The 24791-nt window shown below is 36.8% G+C and overlaps 1 protein-coding gene across 1 annotated transcript; it reads right to left on the bottom strand.

Moving 5' to 3' along the window:
* Positions 1-222: 222 nt before the first annotated feature.
* Positions 223-23293, bottom strand: LOC107867874 (DNA-directed RNA polymerase III subunit RPC5). The gene is made up of 13 exons (XM_016714341.2): positions 22868-23293; positions 21081-21149; positions 20862-20969; positions 12693-12767; positions 12005-12166; positions 11236-11271; positions 10879-10985; positions 10612-10683; positions 3441-3489; positions 2716-3308; positions 1043-1240; positions 819-939; positions 223-574 (listed from the first exon to the last, which is right to left on the bottom strand). Exons 1-13 carry the CDS (start codon positions 23180-23182, stop codon positions 494-496), a joined length of 1986 nt encoding a protein of 661 aa, XP_016569827.1. The 5' UTR covers positions 23183-23293; the 3' UTR covers positions 223-493.
* Positions 23294-24791: the final 1498 nt, after the last annotated feature.

Consider the following 24791-nt stretch of genomic DNA (forward strand, 5'->3'; position numbering starts at 1 on the left):
TGCTTTGAGCAATGACTATAATGTGCCATATTTGACACCCGGATCACGAAGCAACATTTATATGCGTCATGATATATAACTACTTGATGGCCAGTTTTGACCATGTCAAAAACTCACAAGCAGCAAATTAAATATCTAATCATTCTAAACATTTAACAGAAAAATAGGGGGGATCAATGTATAAATGCAGCAGGCCATCATAAAAGTAGTACCAACATGGAATTCTTGAACAAAAAAGTGTGATTAATTGGAAGATCTGTTCAATATCTTCAGACAAATAGTTATCTCCTAAATTTACGCAAAGTGATTCCTACTAACAGCTCAACCATATACTTGAGACACTGTATAACCCTAAAACTAAACAATTGTGCTTCTTAAGAGTAAAGGGAAACCTCAAGCAAAGCTAACTTACTGCTAATTATTGAGAATTTCCGCGACAAACATCATGTACTTACCTTCCGTGACCTGTACAACTTGAATTAAAGATAGCAGACTATTCTGGCTTGCCGTCTCCACTTCTCAAAACCCATGCTGAATTTTCTCCCTTTTCTAAATGGCATAGCTCCTTCATAACCTACACAAGCATATAAAAATATTTAGCATCCAAGTAAGTCTTTTCTTTTATCCATCAGGAATTAGACAGAAGCAACGCATGAGTTTTAGACAAAAATCGTTGCAAATTACTTACAAGTATTTAAGTAATGCGAAGTAGGTGTGTTTCATTAATGATTAATTGAAATCACAACATTGATCAACTCTGATAATAATGCCAAAAGAAGATATTCCTTAATCCTCATAACAAGAAAAGAACTACTCACCTTTAGAAATTCAACATCGGTAATATCCCTTTTCAGTTGCGACTTGGCAGCTTCATCTACAGATGGCTTCTTTAGCTTAGCACTAGGCCCTTCAGCCATAAAAAGATCAATTACAACTTTCCTGAGAACCAAAATTATGTATTAGTCGTCGGACTAGGTTTTCATCAAGTAGTTTTAGTAGGTTTTCATCAAGTAGTTTTAGTTATAATAGTAATAGTACCAACCTCAATGCATCATATTGTGGATTATCTGGCGATGACTTCAAAACATAGACACCATGGATGTTTACAGCGATCTGATTAATCACTGCCTGTATATCCTCCGGAGGTGGATCGAAAAGATCAGCTCTCCTTGGGGTTCCCTTTAGAGGATATGACTTAAAAACTCCCAGTTCTCGCAGACGTTGGCGGATTTGTTGGAAACTGGCAAAAAGTAAACAGCGGATTCTCAATCTGTTACCGGTCACAAATTTAGATGGAGGAAATCATGCTAATAGAGAAAGTCGTGCACATTTCTCTTGAAGAACAAAAGCACTGCTCCTTCTAAATCGCAGACAAGTGAGCTTACAGGAAAAAAGCAACATAATATATTCTATGTTATGATCCATTCCCATTCTAGAGAAGTAAAGTAGATATATAACATACTAGAAAGACACAGCATAAATCTTGTGATGGACAATGTAGACCTAAATACTCTCACCTCAAATAGACAGGATTTTGAGGGGCAATCTATACCATTGCCCAAAGGTATTAAAATATTCGGAAGCAAACAAGAATGTCCTATAACTAGACATCTCATCTTTTTAGACAACTGTTCATACTTAGGATGAAAAACTAAATAGAGGAAGGGTGAAATCAGGAAGAATTGTGTAAAGAGGCAAATGACTAACAGGGGAGATCTAAAAACCACAATATACAAAGGATAATATCAATTGACATAAAAAGGTGATGTTATTACTTATTGGTGAGACGAGATTAGGCTAATACATAAATACAGTAATACTACAATAAAAAACGCAATAACTAAATGGGGTCAAAGTGGTAAACTCAAACTCTAATTCTAAATCTAAAAACTATTATTGTTATTGTTATATATATATATATTAAAAAATATATATTCGCTTTTTTCTGCGTTTAGATTTTTATTGTTCTAAATCCAAAACCGAACCAAAATAAATAAATTCTTAATCTGAAACCAAACCAAAAAAAAACATTCCAAATTAAAATCTGGTTTGCTTTTTCAGTTTAATATGCACACCCCTAGGCCGACAACGGGTGGCAGCAGTTGGAGCAAGCAAAAGCAATTTAAAAAAGCACAACAAAGAAAAGGGGGCAGCCCGGTGCACTAAAGCTACCGCTATACGCGGTGTCCGGGGAAAGGCCCCACCACAAGGGTGTATTGTACGCAGCCTTACCTTGCATTTCTGCCAGAGGCTGTTTCCAAAGCTTGAACCCGTGACCTCCTGATCACATGGCAGCAACTTTACCAGTTACTCCAAGGCTCTCCCTTCAAAAAAAGAAAAAGCCCAACATGATTGTCAATTTTAGAGCAATAAAACCAAGGTCAATAAACCACCTCTTTGCCCTAGGTTTCTGCAAGAACCCGTTTGGCCATGTGATTTATTCACAATTTGGGAAAGTGCTCCCAACCTATTACCAACTCCATCTTCATAAATTTCAAATAAAGTGCTCTTTCACTCTCCTTTGAAAAAAGTATAACCAATTCCATACTTAATAATTTCCAAATAAAGTGAAAAATATTTAAAATCTATGGCCTACACCTACTTATTCTCAGGCTCCAACAATTTGTGTGACTAAGATTAATACACAAAATCAGTATTCACTAGATACTAAACAACAAAGGCAGAAATTTCGTAAGTCGTTTTCAGAGATCTCACCTGCAAACCTTATAAGTTTTAAAAACACTTTGAAGTGCCCTTGGTAAAGCTTCTCGAATTTCTTCTGACATAGATGTTCTCAAAACTGAGGTAGAAGTGGGTTTATCACCACTTGGCAATGCAGGAATATTGGCATTTGGGCTAAAAGGATTCTTCATGGTAGACCTGTTTCCTCTTCCAGGCAAAACATCATTGATCTGTTTCCCCAAGCACTCCCAAGTAGCTTGCTGCTCTTTCACAACATCGCCATAAAGGTTTTCAAAATTCTTGTCAGGATGCTCTTTGAGCTTCCAATCATTCATGTCAGGCCTCTCAACGGCTAATGATTTTAGTGCTGGTGTCGCAGCTTTAAGGAATTCAGGCCATCTGCCAAAAGCTGACTTCTTAATAAATATACTCTTGGTAAACTCATAAAGAACAAAATTCCTCGCTAAAACTCCAACTCCACTATTCGTTCCATAGACTAATGAACTTTTTGGAACCCACAATCCTTGAACTAATTGTGCGTACATTTGGAGGACTCTCAACAACTCATCAACAGGGTTATCTGGCGCTAGGTGCTTTAGAGCATCAAAACGATGAATTGGAGGGCCCTGTTGTGAAATGAACTCAGATTTAGAAATGTGCCGCCTTTATGAGTTATAAGGTCCATGGGACCATGTAAATGAACATTGTTAAAGGCATAAGAATACATGCAGCGCATAACTCAAATAGCGGGTACAAACCTCAAGAAGCCAAGTTCTAACACGTTCTTCAAGAGGTAACTGAGACAACCTGAAAGCCATCAAATTGACAATTTATTGACAATTTACAAGTTAGGAGCATATATTGACTGGGAAAGAATGTTAATTAAGATAGTTGAGAAACATGGCATATCAAGAAATGCTATCTATCCACATGTCTTGGATATTTAAAAGAAGAGACAACAAATTTTTGGCTAGAGAAAGACCATAAAAGAATCAAAAACAGAAGCAGTTCAAGTCAGAGGCTGCATATTTATGTCAAACTATATCAGCACACCCACAACTAATATTAGTAACACCTGCCAATAATATGAATTCCACAGTATCAACTTTAGCAACTGATGACTATTAAGGATATGATGAGTAGTGAGGCGCAAGCCTGGCTAAGTAGCGTGATGAAAATGTATCCAACTGCAAATTCTGGAACAACAGTCCACTCTTACTCCTTGGCCTCAAGGTTTGATGAAAAAGAAGAAAAGAAAAGAAGATTATCACATAAAATTGCTCCAAAGAATTTTGTAGATCTGCCAATTATTCCTAAACTGAAAAGAAGCAAAGACCATGTTTTCTTTCTTTATTTCATCGCTAAAACATCAAGTACAAAAACCACTTTTTGGCAGACTAGGCTCCTGGAAAAATAAATTATAATGTATCCTTGCATTTGGTACTGCTCATATTTACTATAATGGCAAACCAAGAGAGAAACAGAGTTTTAATCCTTTGACCTACTCCACCTACCCCACCCAAACACCAAAATCAACTCTGAACACATTTTCTGGAAAAGTGGGGACAACAATTGTCACAACCCAGAATAGGATCATGACCGGTGCTAAGGAGGTTAGGACTCCAAAGCAAGCTTCATCAGAATTTTACAGAAAATCGGGCAGAGTTTCCCCTGTTTTGGGGCCTAACAAGAAAATTCCTTGTCTCAAACCATAGCACAATAACCCAACATCACACAAACACATCAACCCCAACACAATACACCAAAATCATCAACAATTCACCAGCACCACCAAATAATAATACGAAATCCATCTCCAAAACATGAGAGGAAGTCCAAAATAATGAAAGAATACTCAATACTCTAAAGACATGACTATAGAGCAACTCTAAGAGTTTTCAAGAAAAAAGAGCATAACGAATCAATAAACTGTAGCCCGCAAACAATTGCAGGGCTCACCCGGAATATGCCACTCGAATTCTCTAGCTAACAAAATCCTCACTGTCACCTGCGTTCTATGTAAAAATAATAGCGAGGAGTAAGACGCTAGCTCAGTGAGTAATAACACTTAACCACAATCGTTTTAATGGGGACAAGTCATAAAACATCATGAAATAAATGCTCTTTCAGAAAACAGTAACAATAAACGGTATTATTTGTTTCATGTAAATAAAGTGAATCAATAGTTCAGTAATAAACTCAATAAGCATCATATCATATCAAATATTACATATTGGGGAGGTTTCCAAGAATGAATCATGTTATCAGTGTGGCATTCTACATCAAGAATAGCCAATAACAATGGACCCCTCAAACAGGAGTCAAAAACCATATCAGACATCAGTAGGTCCTACTCGAGGGAGATCAGTAACATAATGTTAGTTCTACCTTCCCACTAGCAAGGGCTATAATAATAAGGTCTAACGATCCCGCCGTTAGCTACGGGATTCAAATCAAGGTCAACTCCCATTTATACTTTCTTTGTAAATAATAGATATTTATATGAAAGCATTTTCCAGAATAGCACATATCATTAAAAGTTCATATCAAATCATATTACATGTAAACTTCATAAAAACACATGCCAAAAATACTTATTTCTCATATAAGTGAAGAACTTTCATAACATCAGTGATCATAGCTCAAGTAATGGTAAATATGTCTTGCGAATATCTCAAATACCCAGTTTCAGTATCATATCAAGTAAAATACTTATCCCACGTGCAATTTCAAAGCATTCAGTAATTCTTGTTTCATCAAAATCGCGTATAAAAATGCAAGTTAAGAAACACAAATCACGGAAAGGTTACTACTCACAGTACACGTGTTGGAATATCAAACTTGTCGCCTCGAACGATTCGTATCACTTTCTTGAATCAAATCTATAATCACATCATATCGATCGCATGTTAATTTTCTTATTTAGGCTAACTTCATGATAAAATTAGACAACCTAATACTCAAGGTTTCATGAAAACTTTCAATTCATCGAACTTTGTATCCAAAACAATACCTTACTGTCCATAATTCTTCTCTTTAGCAATTAAATTTCAATACTCAAAATAAATTCCCTAGACTAAAAATTACGATAAAGATGTGGGAACGAATTTACCTTAAGCCCAAAAGAAAATCTCGATCGAACCCTTAAGTTTTTTTTTCACTGAACGAACAACTTTGATCTTTTTTTGCGTGAAGTTAGGTAGAATTACTATCGGCCTTAGGTAATTGATGCTCTTCTTTCCAGTGATGGCTAAGGCTAATGCCTTTTATTATTATTAATTAAATGGGCTTTAAAAGGCCACACTACCTTTTTCCCTTTTCTTTTTAATATAGGCTTTAGCCCATTTTCTCATTCCTTTATTTTTTTCATTTCAACTATAATTAATCACTAATTTATGATTTGGGGTATTACATTTCGACAAGGCATCATAAATTAGTGTTCAACCTAAAGGAATGAGAAAATGGGTTAAAGCTCATATTAAAAAGAAAAGGAAAAAGAGGCAAAAGGTAGTGTGGGCTTAAGGCCCATTTAACTAATAAAAATAAAAGGCATTAGCCTTAGCCATCACTGGAAAGAAGGGCATCAATTACCTAAGGCAGATAGTAATTCTTCCTAACCTCGCGCAAAAGCAAGAAAAAAAGATCAAAGTTATTCGTTCAGTGAAAAAAAAAGACTTAAGGGTTCGATTGAGATTTTCTTTTGGGCTTAAGGTAAATTCGTTCCCACATCTTTATCGTAATTTTTAGTCTAGGTAATTTAGTTTGGGTATTGAAATTTAATTGCTAAATACAAGAATTATGGATAGTAAGGTGTTGTTTTGGATACAAAGTTTGATGAATTGAAAGTTCCCATGAAACCTTAAGGAATGGGTTGTCTAATTTTATCATGAAGTTAGCCTAAATAAGAAAATTAACATGAGATTGATATGATGTGATTATAGATTTGATTCAAGAAAGTGATACGAATCGTTCGAGGCGACAAGTTTGAAATTCAAACACGTGTACTGTGAGTAGTAACCTTCCCATGATTTGTGTTTCTTAACTTGCATTTTTTATACACGATTTTGATGAAACAAGAATTACTGAATGCTTTGAAATTGCATGTAAGAAAAGTCTTTTACTTGATATGATACTGAAATTGGGTATTTGATATGTTCGCAAGACATACTTACCATTACTGGAGATATGATCACTGATGTTATAAAAGTTCTTCACTTATATGAGAAATAAGTATTTTTGACATGTGTTTTTATCAAGTTTACATGTAATATGATTTGATATGAACTTTTAATGATATGTGCTATTCTGGAAAATGCTTTCATATAAATATCTATTGTTTATAAAGAAAGTATAAATGGGAGTAGACCTTGACTTGAATCCCGTAGCTAACGGTGAGATTGTTAGACCTGGTGCACCTTGTATTTACTGATTATTGTTACAGCCCTCACTAGTGGGAAGGTAGAACTAGCATACTGTTACTGATCTCCCTCGAGTGGGGACCTACTGATATGATTTTTGACTCCTTTAAGAGGGGCCCACTGTTATTGGCTATTCTTGATGTAGAATGCCACACTGATTATATGATTCATTCTTGAAAACCTCCCAAATATGTAATATTTGATATGATATGATGCTTATTGAGTTTATTACTGAACTATTGATTTACTTTGCTTACATGAAACAAATGATACAGTTTACTGTTACTATTTTCTGAAAGAGCATTTATTTCATGATTTTTTATGACTTGTTCCTATTAAAACGGTTGTGGTTAAGTATTATTACTCACTGAGCTAACGTCTCACTCCTCGCTATTGTTTTTATAGAGAACGCACTATTGTTTTTATAGAGAACGCAGGTGACGGTGAGAATTTTGTTAGCTAGAGGATTGAAGTGGCATATTCCGGGCGAGCCCTGCAATTGTTTGCGTGGGCTGTAGTTTATTTATTTGCTATGCTTTTTTTTCTTGAAAACACTTAGAGTTGCTCTACAGTCATGTCCTTAGAGTTTTGAATATTCTTCCATTATTTTGGACTTATGGAGTATTGGACTTCCTCTCATGTTTTGGAGATGGATTTCGTAATATTATTTGGTGGTGTTAGTAAATTGTTGATGATTTTGGTGTATTGTGTTAGGGTTGATGTGTTTGTGTGATGTTGGGTTATTGAGCTGTGGTTTGAGACACGGAATTTTCTTGTTAGACCCAAAAACAGGGAAAACTCTGCCCGATTTTTTGTAGAATTCTAATGAGGCTTGCTTTGGAGTCCTAACCTCCTTAGCGCCAGTCATGATCCTATTCTAGGTCGTGACAAAAAATGGTATCAGAGCCGCTGCTGTGTCAGCCCTGTCGATGTAGGCCAGAGTTCAAACCGAGTTTAGGCAAATCCTGGTAAGGCGGGGCAAACCTCAATCCTGAGTCTAGGAAAATCCCATTCGGTGGGGCAAACCTGAGCGAGGACGCTGAGTCCATAAGGGGGTGTATGTAACACCCCAACTTAGGATAAGGAGTCCCACATCGACAAAACACAGGAGGGATGTTGGGTTATAGTAAGCAAGTCTTACTCCCTAGTGACGCATTTTAAAGTTGTGCGGGTCTAGACCCAAAGCGGACAATATCACCAGTGGGTTGGACCGTTACAGGGGTATCTCGGGCCTTGATAGTTCAGGATGCCCGTCGCGGCCAGGGCCCCAGCTCGGGTCGTGACAACAATGCTTCCAGCGTAAAAAATAGAATGTATGTTGGTGTAAGGGAACATCTCATGTACAAGTTTAAGCTATTTTAGAGAGCACATTTTTATTTATTCAAACATGTCTTAAAGGCACCGTTCACGTGCGGGCCTGATTCATTTTCATGGTCAAGCACGTGAGAATTCCTTTTGTTAATAGTGGCGGTAAAACTCAAAGTCGGGACCTCTGTTTGTTTAATCCACATAGTTGTCAGTGTTTATTGTTAATTTATCTTTTACAATATCTACATGTAACTTTTAAAAGTTCTATTGACTAGTTCACTTTTCTTGGGTAATATGCACGCTTTAATTTTGCCTTGCAAAGCGTCTGTGTGATCTCTTTTTCCTTCTTATCCAACCATTTCATGGAGTAAGTATCTACACCTTCATAACCCCAGTAGACCCATGGGAGAAGCTAGAGTTTCGGTCACAAGTTCGGTCAAACACAGTAGCTATGGTCCAAACTTGTATTTATTTTAAAGTTTGAGTAAGTATATATTATTAACTTAGCAGTGTTAGTGAAAGCAAAACAGAAAAAACTCTCTAAGGTGCGTTGGTGCTTTAAGAGCAAATAAAGTGCGGACTTTAATGAAAAAAGGCGCAAAGCCCAAGACTAATAAGCATGACTGACAAATATATGAACAAGGAAATTGAAAAAAAAAACAATAAAAATAAAAATTGCTCAACATTTCCACTTCGGAAAACTCTCATAGGCAAAGGAAAGTATGCCTTAGAATCTTGATGACGACACTGAAGCGCGCATTAAGCGAAGGGAAGTGCTGAACACGTTTTGTGCCTCGCTTCAGAGATTAAGTGCGTCATTGAAAACATCGTAATTTAGAACCCAATAACTTCAAACTAGAATCCTTAACCCATATGCTTCAAATCTTGGCTCCGCCCCTGAGAAAATCGAAGATTTTTTTCTTTTTACTTTTCGACACCGAGTACCGAGAGATATTAGTCTAGACTGTTTATAAAGTGCCCCTTAGAGGGAACTCCAATGCACTTAACATAACATATAGAGCAGTCGGTGGGAAAGGAATAGACTTGCTACTAGTATATCCATGGCACAATATTTACCAAAGATTAGCTAGACCTTAGAGTTTGAGGGATTAATAGCTTCCACCTTTTTCATGTGTTTCCAATTCTATCCTTATTTCCCCCCAAATATTGCTTGCTCGAACTTCACGCAAGGACAAAGATGAGTTAAACCTGCCAATGCTGAATTCTTAGAAATCTCCTTCATGGTATTTTGTTGAATTTGATTCTGTTAGTGAAGTTCTCCTACCCACCCACCCACCAAGTCTAAGCCAGAGCACTCCTGCGCCCTCTTTAATTAGAGAGATTTTTCCCCAGCTCACTAAAATGTTTAAGCTTCCGTCTTGACCTATAAATTTAGTCTATGAGAATTACACTCATTGATGTTGCGACTAGGCTTAAATTACTATGTGAATCTTATATCTGAAATTGTAGAAAATTAGCAGTCCATCAACCAAAGACAAGTCAATTGCTAATTAAACAACTAGATTATGAAAAGGTAATCAAAGATCATCACAACCTTCTACTCAACATTGTGCAGAAAGCAAAAAGTGAATAAACAAATAAATAAATAAATATATAAAAAGAAAGCAGGAATACATTTGCAATTTCCATGAAAAAAAAGAACAGATAATTCGCAAGTAGTGAAATGGTCGAGCAATAGTGAAATAATAAAGACTATCACACCCCACAACAAAGAAGAAGACAGCTATACGATCATAGATGCAAATAAAAATTGGGAAAATAACATAAATAGTCAAACATAAGGGGACTATTTACAAAAGCCCACATAACTTTAAATTAATTATGAAACACCACAGCCGTGGGAAAACACGCATGTATCTTGGGCCTGTGTATCTCAGATACACGCGACTTGGCCTGTTTTATAGCATTGTGTATCTTAACACACCTGTGTGTGTATCTTAGGCAAAGATAAACGCGACTTGGCCTGTGTATCTCAGATATACGCCATGACTCAGATGCACGCGACTCAAGCAATTCCTTCGACATATCTTGTAATTATTGAAACTTAGTTGGTCCCTTGTAATTAGGGGCAAAACCTCCAGGTTTTTGTTGTTTCCCCATAAAAATTTTGTTTAGCAGCACCTCTAAACCTTTCAATGTCAAAACAAACGATGTGAACGACCAACTAGAGTGGCTGCAATACCTTGTTCGAAGATTTTTTAATCTGTCAGTCTCAGCTGGTCTTCCAGGACAAAAGGTATTCAGATAATCAACCCTGCATATCGAATAAGAAAAGAAAACAGTTATTAGAATAAAAATGAGAGTAGATGTATGCTCTGAGGCACAAAAAAATGCTTCTTTTAGTTGTCCTGAACAGCAGTAGTACGCAAAAAACTGCATCGCTCAAGCGAAGAAAAATCAACCATATTACTTCATCTAAAAAAGAAAAATCAACCATATTAGCACATACGGGCTCATTGAAAATGGTACTGGAGAGCCTTCCTCCATGGCCATTTTCTGCAGATATCTGGCTGAAATGTCACTCCTAGCCCCATGGTATTTTAGATGTAACCAATCCTAAAACAGGAAATAAAATAGATATTAATAACTTCACAAGCATTAATGAAACTGTTTAGAATGATATTTGCAACTGCGTGGAGAAACTGCTCTTGAGCAAACATAAATAGAAAACACTTGCACCAGATAAGTCAATCCAAACCATAGTAGATGAAAAATCAGCAGCATTCAAGCTAGAACAATATGGAGAGTTATTAGCTAATACTGAAAAGTAGAAATTTTGTCAGTACATGTTCACAGGTGTTCATACCTCTACAATATCCTTTTCTATCCCAGGTGGTTTGCTCTGCACAAAAGGTATGTGTTTAAAGAATAAATCAAAGAAAAGGTAAAGCACTATTGTTCTACAGAATACAGAGAAGAAGAAACAAGAAAAGAGTTGTTTGAGGGTAAAAAATATACTGTGTGTTTATTGATGTGAGAATATAAATAGACAAAAGACTCCTATTCTATTTCTAACTAGGAAACTAATAAAATCCTATTCTATCTTCAACTAGGATAATAATAAAATCCTATTCTATCTCAACTAAATAACTGAATTTCAGAAATAAAATTACTAAACCAAAAAGAAAAATAACAGCAAATAACTCAATACTTCAACAAGCACTTATACGAAAAGCTTGAACAGCATCAGAGGAGGGATTAGCCTAGTTGCAAAAGATCCTCCACCTCCAACAATAAAGTTGGGGTTGACTCGAGTCACCAAGTGAGGCAAAATGGAAAGACAGGTATTGAGCTGCTGGATAGGACAGTTTGAGCATGAAATTTACCACACAAGAAAAAAGATGTCTTGAAAATAGCAGTGCTTAACTACAGAAGACCAATCTTTAGGCATTCCCGTTATTATTCATCCAAAAGTGCGGCAAACCTAGTAAAGCAGGAAACGAAAAGTCCTTGACTTGATATTTTAAATGCTAGCCACTGATTTCTACCATAATATCACATGAAAAGGGCCACATACAAGGTCCATATACGTTGAGCTTAGGAGCTCGCATCAAAGAGCAAATCATGAAATGAACCTGCTTCTTTGATGGTCCCACAGATTTTTTATCTTTGACGTCTTCATTTTCAACCCTTTTTTCATCATTGTTAGTGGTAATGTTCTTCTTCAACTCAATTTCCTTAAGATGCTGGTTTGATGGTCGGAGCTGTACAACTGCATGAACAGGATTGAGGTGTAACTGCATAAAACAGGAAGCAAGAGTGTGACTATGGAGAACATTAATAAGCTTTCAATTTTTCTTTTGACTGCAGAAATGAGCTCCAAATCGCCATCAGCAAACCCAGAAATTTTAGTTGAAGTTTCCCACACCGAATGTATACAAGAAACAAAAGAGTATAACTAGAATAACTTGACAACTTTTTAATACTAAGTGGCAGAACTTATGGTGAATACAAAAGCCAGAGCCCAGACACATTATACTATTATAGCAGTTCCCAACAGCTAGATAATGGTAGAGTCAGATTTGACAGCGAATAATTTTCTTCAACTTGAAACTGATAAAATTGCCTTGATTACACCTGAAGTTGAGAGAGTAGCTACTTGACATTGTTATAAACCTAATTAGTTTCTGAAGAAGAAAAGGGCTACAGCTGAACATGCATAAGCACATATAAAACCTGCAGAAGACTAACTACTAGTCAATCAAAACTCCATGAGGCTAGGAGCTAAAGATGCATTTAAGCCATCAACAACAAATTGTCTACCTTATCACCAATGAGGACCCCAACAGCATATCCAGAGGCGCAAGTTGGTAATGGCATCCATGACGTAGAAAGAGTCTGGAAAATGAGAAACAATCAGATTCTGGCTAAAACACTCCTTCAGCGTCTTCACCCACTAAATCGGAAGCAACATTCGAAAGACGAGATTAGGCTCGAGGATCTAAAGGATCAGAAGTGAATATTCTGCTTAGAACTGAAATTCCTGCTACAGAACAAATACCAAGTGAAGAATATCTCCAGAATCTAAATGTCAAAGTTCACAAAATACAACTACACCTAACAGCAAGAGTTACAAACAGAAAGCTGGAAAATATATATGCATACAGCGGCAGATGCAGGATTTGAAGATGGTGGGCACCACTATTTTTAACATCTTCATGCCATTTAACTAGTTACAAAGTTTGATGTGCAACTGTACAACAACAGCAGCATACCCGGTGTAATCCCACAAGTCGGGTCTGGAAGGGCAGGATGGAAGCGACCTTATGCCTTTGAGGTAGAGAGGTTGTTTCTGATATACCCTCAACGACGACAACGACGACAACGACGACGATAACAACAACAACATACCCAATGTAACCCCCACAAAGTGGATTCTGGGGAGGGTAGAGTGTATTACACCTACCTTGGAGGTACAGAGGTAGTTTTTTTTTTTTTTTGATCAGGTAAACATTTCATTAATCACAAGGCCAAAGTTGGTCATATACAAGAAGTATACCAAAAAGTAAAGAACCTACAACACGACATGGTCCTCTACAAAAGACCCCCAATCCTCTATACAACCCAGCACTACATGGGTGCACCAAAATAAATAAGGGGCCGGAGGCTACTCCTCAACTGGCCAAAAGTCAATTCTACCCCTTCAAAAGCCCACCTATTTCTCTCTCTCCAAACAATCAACATCAAAGCTAAAGGAACAACATTCCAAGCCCTGCACTTTCTCCTGCTTCTTCCAGCTTTCCAACAAGACAACATTTTCTTCACAGTTCAAGGCATCGCCCAAGAAATACCAAACCAGTAGAATATATCCCACCACAGTCTCATAGTCAGGTAGTTTCACATAGATCCTCGGCTTAACGAAAAACAGTTCAAAGTAGCATGGAGAAAGAAATAACGGAAGTGAATAAGTCATGGAAAAATACTATAGAAAGCGTGACAAATCATTTTGAATAGTAATTACGACAAAATAATACAATAACTCAAGTACAAGAAACACCACAAAGTAACAGAAATCGAAGGATGCGACTACTAGTATGGAAGGCTAAGCGAGACAACACTCTACTAAGTACTACCTACTAACCCTAGTAGTAATATAACAAAAGTATAATCATCCATCCATAGTCGAATTTACGCTTTCATATTCCGCTTAATAGTACTATCATTTCTTATATTTACAAGTACACATTTTTCTTCTTTTTTTTGATAAGGTAAGTGTATACAAATACATTTTTCTCAATGTAACAAACCAAACAATCATTTTAAAATGCCTCACTAATATTAGTATGCAATTCATTTTTGATATGCTCCACGGATGAGAATGTTCTTTCTATTGTTGCAGCGCAGCAGGTAAATAAATAAGCAAATAAGTAAGGGCGGATGCATGTTGAACATGACATCACTTGATTGGAAAATTTAACTAAATATATACAGTATATACAAATAATATGCAAAGAACAGGATGTATTAAGCAAAAATGATAAAACTTGACAAAGTGTTTTCGTGTTCCGGTGGTCCAGCGCCTCAGTTCCTTTGTAAAGGGTGTAGGATCAACTCTTGATCTAGATACTTGTTTTGCAAATTTGCATGGCTCTTTAGTTAAGAAAATTGAGGGTTGATGAAACAAAATTGAACACTTAAGACTCCTAATATAAGATTCTAACTTTGTCATGGCCCCACTTTAGTAATTAAAAGCAAGTATATAATACAAGGATATGCTAGATATAGGAATCGAACCAGGGCCATCAATCATAAAGCAGCACTTAAGAGCAAATTCAGCCAATGCCTCCAATTCGCTTTTGTCTATCAGAGTGCATAGTCAAATATATACACAATTCTTAAGGTATATACACCTATATTTTTCTTTTATATATATAAATAAAATTAGTTTAACGGGTCCGGTAGACCCCCTACATTCCACGTGGGTCTGCATCTTTCTGTATTTCCCGTCCACAACGAGCAAGGAGTATGCCCAACACAGATGGAATTTAAGGTGGAGCAACAGAAAGACACATAATAAAGAAGTTCAGATATTAGTCGAAGTCGAGCCGTTTCGTTAACATGAAAAGCAAAAAATATAAAGAGACCAAAATTGAAGGTCAAAAGATGCACAGAAACAAATAACGTCGAAATCCAATAAATAATAATTTTTTTTTATTTTTTTTTAGAAAGTAACATTTGTATTATGAACCAGCACGTAGGTAGTGCAAAAACCCTTCACAAGCAGTAAGAAGTTAGTAAGAAAACAAAGGAACTCCTGTTCCTAACATGCCTCTAGAACATATAGGATATCATCAGCAACTATAGGAGATTTCTTTGTATTCCAAAAACACAAAAGCAAAATACAGTCATATCCTCTGTACTGTCCTACTTTTATCTTCAAAGCTTCTGGCATTCCTTTCCTTCCAAACAGTCCACCACCATATACCTGCTGGAATGCTCCACCAGATGCTCCTGTTTTTGGCTCCAATCCTTGCTTCCTCCCAACTGTGAAGAGTGTCAACAATTTTGCTAGGCATTGTCCATTGTATGCCTCTGAGATTGATAAAATTCTTCCATAGTTGGACAGTAATTCTGCAGTGCAAGAACAAATATCCCACTGTTTCTACTACCTCTCCACAGAGACAACAATGAGTAACTAAGATGATGTTCCTCTTCCTTAAATTCTCATGTGTCAGCACAAACTCTTTAGCTAGCAACCATGAGAAGCATGCCACTTTCAAGGGTATTGTAGCTTTCCAGATTTGTTTCCATGGCCAGATGTTATTCTGAGCTCCTGCCAAATTTAGTAGCTTGTATCCTGAGTTCACCTTGTAGGACCCTTCACTGTGTCCCCTCCACCACAGTCTATCAATACCAGCTTTTGGCCCTTGGGAGCAATCAAGGGTTTTAAGAAGTTCCCCCACTCTTGGGATTTCCATGTCATTTAAGTTTCTTTTGAAAACTAGGTTCCAACCTTGGAGAGACCACATATCTTCCACTGTCTTCTCCTGGTGCTGAGCTATATTAAACAAATCTGAGAACTCTGTTGCTAGGTTTCCAAGCCACTTGTCTTTCCAGAAGGAAGTCCTCCTACCATCATTGACTGTGATGGTAGTGTGATTGAGTAGAATATGCCACCAATTTCTGATGGATCTCCAAACAGTAACACCACATGGAATGTTAACTTCTTTTGTAACCCAGCCACCCATTTCACCATACTTTAGCTTGATCACATTTTTCCATAGGGAACTAGTTTCATGAGCATATCTCCATAACCACTTCATTTTTAGAGCTTTACTTTGGTTCTTCAAGTTTTTTATCCCTAGTCCTCCCTGCTTTTTGTTGGACATTAATATCTTCCAGTTGACTGGGTGATAACCCTTCCTAGTCTTGTTTCCTTGCCAGAAGATCTTCTGATCTTGTCAAGCCTTTGTACAACACTAGCTGAAATTGGAAAGAGGGTGAGAATATAAGTCGGTAAGGCATCTAGTATTGCATTTATCAAGGTGAGTCTGCCCCCCAAAGACAGATATTGAGCTTTCCACCTTGACAGCTTCTTTTCGCATTTTTCTATGACCGTATCCTATATCTCTTTAGATTTTGACTTAGCCCCCAAAGGCATTCCTAAGTAGATAGAAGGAAGAGTTCCCACTTCCCATACCAGAATTGAGGCTAAGAGATCAATGTTTGGAACTGGGTTAATGGGATATACATGACTCTTTCCCCAGTTGATATGCAAGCCTGAAATTCCTTCAAAGAGTACAAGGATCACTCTTAGGTATTTTATTTGTTCTTCCTCGGCCTCGCACAAAATCAAGGTATCATTAGCATATTGGAGGTGTGTCACCTCTAGACTACCTCTATTATTTTTAGCCACCTCAAATCCTGAGATCCAACCATTACATTTTGCAGTCCTAATCATGTTGTTCAACCCCTCCATGGCTAGGATGAATAAGAATGGAGAAAAAGGATCCCCCTGTCTTATTCCCCTTTGGGATGCAAAGAAGCCTTCAGGAGTACCATTAATCAATACAGAGAATTATCCATTTTACCCCAAATCTCATTATTCCTCTAGGAGTGTTGAGCAAGAAATCCCAATTCACATGGTCAAAAGCCTTCTCAATGTCCAGTTTACATAAGATTCCAGGCTTCTTTTGGGACAGCTGCTTCATTTGCAATCAAGACCGTATCCATGATTTGTCTTCCATGAATGAAGGCCAATTGTTGTGACCCTACCAATTTTTCCATCACCCCTTTTAACCTCTCAGTAACGACTTTAGACAGTAGCTCATAGAAACTACCTATCAGGCTAATTGGTCTGAAGTCTTTAAGTTCCTTAGCCCCTTTCTTCTTTGGGATTAAAGCAATGTATATGGCATTGAAGCTCTTTTCAAACATTTCATTTTCATAGAAATTGGGGGGGAAGGCTTCCATAATATCATGTTTTAAGACATCCCAACATTTTATGAAAAATCCCATAGTGTATCCATCAGGACCAGGAGCCTTGTTCACAAAACACTTCTTCAAACAACTGAGAACTTCCTGTTCCTGAAAATTTGCTTGTAACTGGTCTCTCTATGTTTCCGAAATTGTGGGGCAGTCTATCATGTTTCCTGCAGGTCTCTCTCTGTTTGTTTCTATATACAGTTTTTTGTAGAACTGTATAATTTCCTCCTTAACACTTTCTGGGTCCTTCACTATTTCTCCCTGTACTTGTACTTCTAAATGGTCAATGTAGTTACTTCTTTTGTGGGCATTAGCTGTGATATGGAAGAATTTGGTGGTGTTGTCACCTTCCTTCAACCACAACATTCTTGATCTCTGTCTCTAAGCTAATTCTTCATTCTTGAGCAGGGTTTCAAATTCCATAATCGTTTTTGCCTTCTCAACAGCCTCTTCCTCAGTCAAAGCTCTACTATCTATTATGGAGTCCATGGTTGCCAATCTCCTTAACAGAGTGAACTTCTGCAAAGACAAATTGTCTTTTTTTCTCCAAATCCATTCTCCTTGGACTATTTGCTCAGCCATGTGCTTGTTTGGAAATTCGAAGAGGAAGGTATGCCCTGCCATCTCATATATGTTGACACCAAAAGCTTTCTTCCAGGTGGAGGAGGCCCACCTTCTCACATCGGCTAATGTGACTCACCTCCTCTAAAAATTCCAGTAATGCTTCTCCCCAGAGGCCCCTTAGGGTTGTCAGAGCTTTCAATTTGATCTTGATGTTGCCATTTACTGCTCTCAACAGCGTTGGCATATGAGATAGTTTGTTCTAGAGGTTGGTTGACCATACATTGACGGTTAGCGTTTATGATGTTTTCAATCTTGAGAGCTATGTCCCTCCATCCTGAATTTATTGCCAACTCTAGGACAATAATAACTTCTCTAACCCCACCTTTAAGGGACAAAAAACTCATGTATCTTCCGCGTTCGTTGTACTTTCTGGTGCCATAAAACTCAACTACTTAGGCCTTAGTCCTCCATCTTCTTACCAGATTCCTGTTGTCGTTTGATGCTTCTTTGAGGATACGACAGATCCACTCCATTGTCTTCCTACTCAGTGTTATTCTACGCATTCTATTTCTGCTTCTCTCAACCCAGTCCAACCAAGTTGTATTGCCGGAGTTCCATCTTGTAATGTCGAAAGACTTAAAACCCGTGTTGAAATAAATTTGATTTTCCACCATTGACTTGAAACAATAATAAAAGGGATTGAAGCAATAATCACAGTGAGTGAATATTGATTGGCCTAAAAAAAAAAAAAAGGTTAGATTGTCGGAGATCGACGCCGGAGTGAGACTTCTACAGTCCTAGAAAGTAGGAGAGAGAAAAGTATTATCAGTGAATATGAAGTTGATTTCTTAGGTTCTCCTAGGTTTCAGTCATGGCCTACAGTGTTTGAATCGTGACAGACAGCAACATCGGTTATTTTGCCCCAGCACAAGCGCGCTTTTGGCTATCAGCATTGACTTGCCAAAAAACGCTTCCAACCTTGAAGAATGATTCTATAAAGGGATTTTTGAGAGGAGCTACTAGGGTTTTGAATTCGTGGAAGTAATTATAATACTACTGACAAGGAAACCAGACAATGGTCGACTACCTACCAATCTTCTACCCTAATCCTCGACCTCCATATCCTCTTCAATAAATAATAATTAATAGAAATGAAGGATGGCAAGAACTTCAACAAGTGTAGAGACTGCTGAGAATCATTTGATGAATGTTGTACCAAGATGATCTCGAAAGAATCTACACTCTGGTTACAACATTAATATTCCAAAAATAAATAAAAAAACAATTCAACCTATTAGGCTATTAGAACAAAAAGGAATATCTTCTTTAGACAAGAAATACAACTTGAACAATGAGCTGCTAATCCTCTACAAGTGCTTCGCAACTTTTTCAAAAGTTCTCCTGGTCCTCTTTTTCTAAGTCATTCAAAATTGCACAATGGTCCAACATCCAAAATGAACCCCCACAGTTGATGTTGATCACTTTAAAACTGGACAAGGCCGCTGCCACCTTTTAGGAAATACCTCCAGAAACATTATATACAGTACAGATGGAACTCCATGATCCCTAAACAAACTCGCCAATGTAAGAGCAGACATTTGTGTTGGGAAATTTTAGTTAGTTCATAGTTGATCCCCTAGCCAGCCTATCAATGTCCCACAGTTCTTGCACATGCAACAGCAAATGATCAATAGTCATCCCCCTCCTTAAGAGTTATTTGATATAAGAACAGAAAGTTGTGCACTATGTAAAGAAGCATTCTCTTTTCTTTTGTCTTTCCCCATAAAATAAGTCTTGTATCACTGTCCAACAAACATATTTAGTAAGACTTATCTGATGAACATTTCATTCCTACTTCCTCCATACCATTCCCTCACTACCTTCAGAAATTTCACAGCTGTAAATCTAATTGAGGAGGTTATCTGCTTCTGTCTCTAATCCTAGATTTTTCAAGTGAAATTACATTCCCAAATGCTCTAACTCTCTTCTTTTTTTTAATGACAAAGGAATCCGCAGCTGCTACCCTTTAGGTGAGCACTAGGAAAACCACGCTCCTGTACAATAGCTCACAATGTGCAAGAGCTCGCAAACTATGCAGGAAAGCTAAACTACACTAGGCAAGCCATCTGCGGCAAGCTCAACCCAGAAGGCTAATTCCCCTACTGTCACAGGAAAGGAGTTTTGAACTTTAAGACTTTAGTTATGGAAGTCCCAAGCCAAACCATCTGAGCCATCTCGAAGGATTGCTATAAATCTCTTCTTCTCAAGTAAACTTCCATTGTCACCTTCTTGCTCCTCCTCTGTCATTTTGGATACTCTACTAACCCCTCGTGACTCCTTAGAACAAACAGAGACCTAATAGCTTGTAACACTATTTATAAACTACCTATACTATTACAATATATTGTTGCGACCACTCTCTCCATAAATCCCTCATTCAGAAATCTCCAAAATGATTCACACAGGATAGATGACTAAAGGTGGATGAGTAGCATATCCAGTTAGCTAATGCCTACACACACAAACATATTTTGATGAAAAGCTGAATGCCACGGCAGCACAAGGTGGATTTTACAGTTTTTAAAAGAAGAAAACTGAGCTTAGCAGCCAACTGCTAGCAGCACTAAGCCTATCTCTAATAATTTTATGCTCGGACACTAGGGAAAAGGAGAGAATATGTATACATATACGTGTGTGCGCACGCGCGTGTTCTGTAGCTTTTTCATAAACTCCTGAACTATTACATCAAGTACCTGCTATCTCCCACTAGCTACCAACAAACATACCACGTAAGACATAACTCCACCCCCTGAGGCTTACACATATGGAAAGAAATTACCTAGTTTCTTTTTTGTCTCTGTTGCAGTTTAAGAAGAGAAAATATTTTAAAATTCATGCTTCCATATATATCAACTTCAAATTTAGAGTATAAATCAGATGAACCTGCTTTTTCATCATTCCTGCATGGACTGAGTCTCTGTCAAAATTATCAGAATCAAAATCTATGGCCAAATCAACCTCCATTTCTCCAGTCTTAGGTCTCAACCTCACCTTCAAATATACAGAAAAAGAAACCTGAATTTAGTCTTTCGTATCGCATTTTCAATTTGATCTTTGATACTACTGATACCAATTTGTTCACCAAACGAAAACGTAACTCACCTCTTGGCACTTTTCCTCCATTTCATACGGACGCCATACGGTCCTCAATGGATATTGAAACACGTACAGCTGACAAAGAAAAGAAAATTATAATTAACAAATAGAAAAAAAAATGCAAATTCCTCAAATAAATAAAAAACCTTCTTTGAAAATAAACAGTCCGATGCACTAAAACTCCCACTATAAGGGTCTAACCAGAAGGGCCTATTGTACGCCCTTACCTGGAAACAACATACCCAATTTGGGTCTAAGGAGGGTAGAGTGTACGCAGTCATACCACTACCTCAGAGGTAAGGTAGAGAGGTTGTTTCCAATAGACCCTCGGCTCAAGACAAAATACAGTCCGGGGAAAAAATGTAAAAGGGGTACACAACAAAGTTACTAAGCAATATTCTACCACAAAACAATACTACAAGCGATCTACCCAAAACAACATATACCAACAAGAATCTAAGAACAAAAAACTACAAGCACATCACTACAACTACTAATAAGGACAACAACAACACTACCTACTAACTTGAACACACTATAACCTCTTAACCTTCTACCCAAAATTCACATTCGCCACACTTTCCTATCTTAAGGTCATGGCAAATTGCAAATTTCTCAACAAATAAACAGCCATATTTAGGAAATTATGCAATGTATGTTTTTTTTTAATACATCAAACCAAATCCTGCATAAGAAAAATCTCAGAGTAGCTAAATGCAAGCATAACTAATACCAACATTACTAATTCACCATATTCGGCACTATTTTAATAAACCCGACCGAACGACCCCTAGCTCCTGCTATGTGCGGGTCCAAGTAAGGGTCAGACCACACAGGTCTATTATACACAGCCTTACCTTGCAAATTGCAAATTCCTCATCAAATAATCAACTGTTTTCGTAATCGACAAAAATGAAACTAAGTGGTAGGATCAAAGGAAGGGTTAAAACAAACATCAATTTCATGAACAATTTCATCTTGATCACTATTAATTACTTGTTCTTCCTCTACCAGGTAATTTTATGTAACCACCGATTTGGTGGTATCGCATCATTACCTTATATTTTTTACTCATTTTACTTTTACTTATTACAATTTAATTGATAATCCTATTTATTCTTTATCTTACCTATCTATAGTAGAACCACTCCATATCCTACTTTTCTAGTAGGTTTATCCATCAAATTATTGATGTGTAAGATTATAGAACGACGGAAACGATTATCTATCCAAACATAGTATTTCATTAAAACAATACAGTACGATACGATACGATACAATACAACACAATAGAGTATAATACAATACGAAACATTATGTAACAACCATCCAAACAAAGTGCTAAAGCTCCCACCATAAGTGCCGGACCACAAGGGTCTATTGTACGTAGCATTACCTTGCAAATTGCAAATTTCTCAACAAATAAACAACCGCTTCAGTAAAAAAAGGGCAGCACTACACTAAAGCTCTATAAATGCAACACCGGACCACAAGGGTCTACTATAAGCAGCCTTATATAGTAAAATTGCAAATTTCTCAATGAATAAACAACTGTTTCAGTAAAAAAAAAGGCAGCACAGTACATTAAAGCTCCCGCAAGGATCTATTGTAAGAAGCCTTATATTGTAAAATTGAAAAATTCTCAACAAATAAACAACTGTTTCAGTAAAAAAAGGGCAGCACAGTACACTAAAGCTCCTGCTATAAGGGCCGGACACAAGGGTCTACCGTACGCAGACTTATATTGCAAAATTGCAGATTTCTCAACAAATAATAATCAACAAACAATCTACCTGAGTGGTTGGATCAAAAGAAGGATTAAAACAAACATCAATTTCACGAACAATTTCATCATGACCACTGTCAGTTACTTGTTCTTCTTCTTCTTGATCAAAACAGGTACTAGCGCTGCTAGTACCCGTTTTCGCCCCGTTTTCGGGTAAATGATGAGTCAATTCTTCCTTTGTAGTGGAATCAGATTTTGGAATTTGGGTTAGTGTTTCAGTTTTGGGTTGGGGTTGTTTTAGTTTAGAGTTTTTGGGAGCAAAACGGGATTGCCTGGTTGGAATTTTGGTTGGACCCTCCAAGTCTATATCCATTTCCGACATTTTGTTACAAATCGGAGGAGGAAGGGTTTGGGGTTTATTAATTGGATTTTTAGAGCTAGGAAACGTAGAAATTGAACCAAATTGGTTGCTTCCCTTGTTTTTTCTTTCTTTTCCTTTTCTTATATTTCCCTTTTTATTTATTTATTTTCGTTTTTTCTTTAATTTTAGTTGTTTAATTAAAATTTATAGTACTCCCTCTAATGACCTATTTTGACTTGTTAAAGAAAATAAAGAAGTTTTTAAATTTTATGGTATTACATTAAAGTTATGTCAAATATTCAAAATATACTTTAATGTTGTGATTTTGAATATGTCGCGTAGAAAGTTATAATTAAACTATTATCGAAAAAAGAAAAGGATTTTTCATTTTGAACTAGGTCATTATTTTTTAAACAGAGAGTACTAAAAATAAAATTATTAATAATCCGAAACAAAAAATTTATGTTATTGCACAACTAACATTAATTTAGAGGCCAAACATTATTCTGTTTTGTTTGTCTAAATTAGCTTATTGAAACAAATCTCTTTCTAATTCTTGTGTATTTTTGGGCCCTTGTTCTAAATTTTATCATGATTTTTGCCTCCAATTTTTGTCAGAATTGGTTCTATGTCAATTTCGTTCGACTCGTTGAACACACCTCCTGCTAATGTTTATTGTCATTAATTCTATGTGTCATCTTTTTTTAATATATGAAATAATTTCTTTCATATGAAATGCATAAGTATATGTGTGTATTCATGAAATGTGTCAAGTCGGCTTTTTATGTCTAATAGGAACAAACATGAATAATTTTGTGGTCAGTTGAAACAAGTCAAAGTTTAATTGCGTAAATGGAAATTCTCAACAAGTTTAAGGTGTCATATATGTGTTTGGTCTAATTTGGATGTTGATGAAGAGCTAAACTAATGAGATATTAAAATGTTATTGTATATATAATAGATGGATTGTGTTTAAATCCCTGGGTAGAAAAGTGTCTTGTATCTTACCATTTTTTTCACAGAAAGACCCATTTTGGCCATCAGGCGTTTGAACTACTGATGCAAAAGCCTCAGGTTAGCTCTTGCCATTTTGATCACGTCTTGGTGAACATTCTTCGACAAATAGAAGTTTTTGATCCTCACTGTCTCTCATAATGTTTAATGCAACAAAAATATTATCCACCATAATTTTTGATAAATCCAGTTAATCCCATTACCAGTAAAACTTCTTGATAGAATTTGTAGGGTAAAAGGTGGCTGGCGAGTGCAGGAAAAACCCATTAACATATTTTGTGAAAAAATGAAACTATGGCCGCGACGCCATTCCAAACGAAACAATTCTTTTTGGGGAAAATTAATGGTAGCAATGAACCAACTTGCATGTACGGATCTGCATGTGCCCCGCCATGCAAATGAATAAATCTACGCAATAGAAGGCCTAATGAAAGAGTAATATTTAATCATAAAGAAGATGTGTTTTATGATTTAACTTGATTGGGCTAACATGACATATACAACAATTAAAGGCCTAAGGCAACCAGCACCATAGTCCTATAGGTGGATAAACAGTCTCTTGCGGAAACACGAGGTTAAGGTTGCATACAATAGAACCTTGTGATGTGGTCTTTCC

The sequence above is a fragment of the Capsicum annuum genome, chromosome 1 (assembly GCF_002878395.1).
Source record: "Capsicum annuum cultivar UCD-10X-F1 chromosome 1, UCD10Xv1.1, whole genome shotgun sequence".
Lineage (NCBI taxonomy): Eukaryota > Viridiplantae > Streptophyta > Magnoliopsida > Solanales > Solanaceae > Capsicum > Capsicum annuum.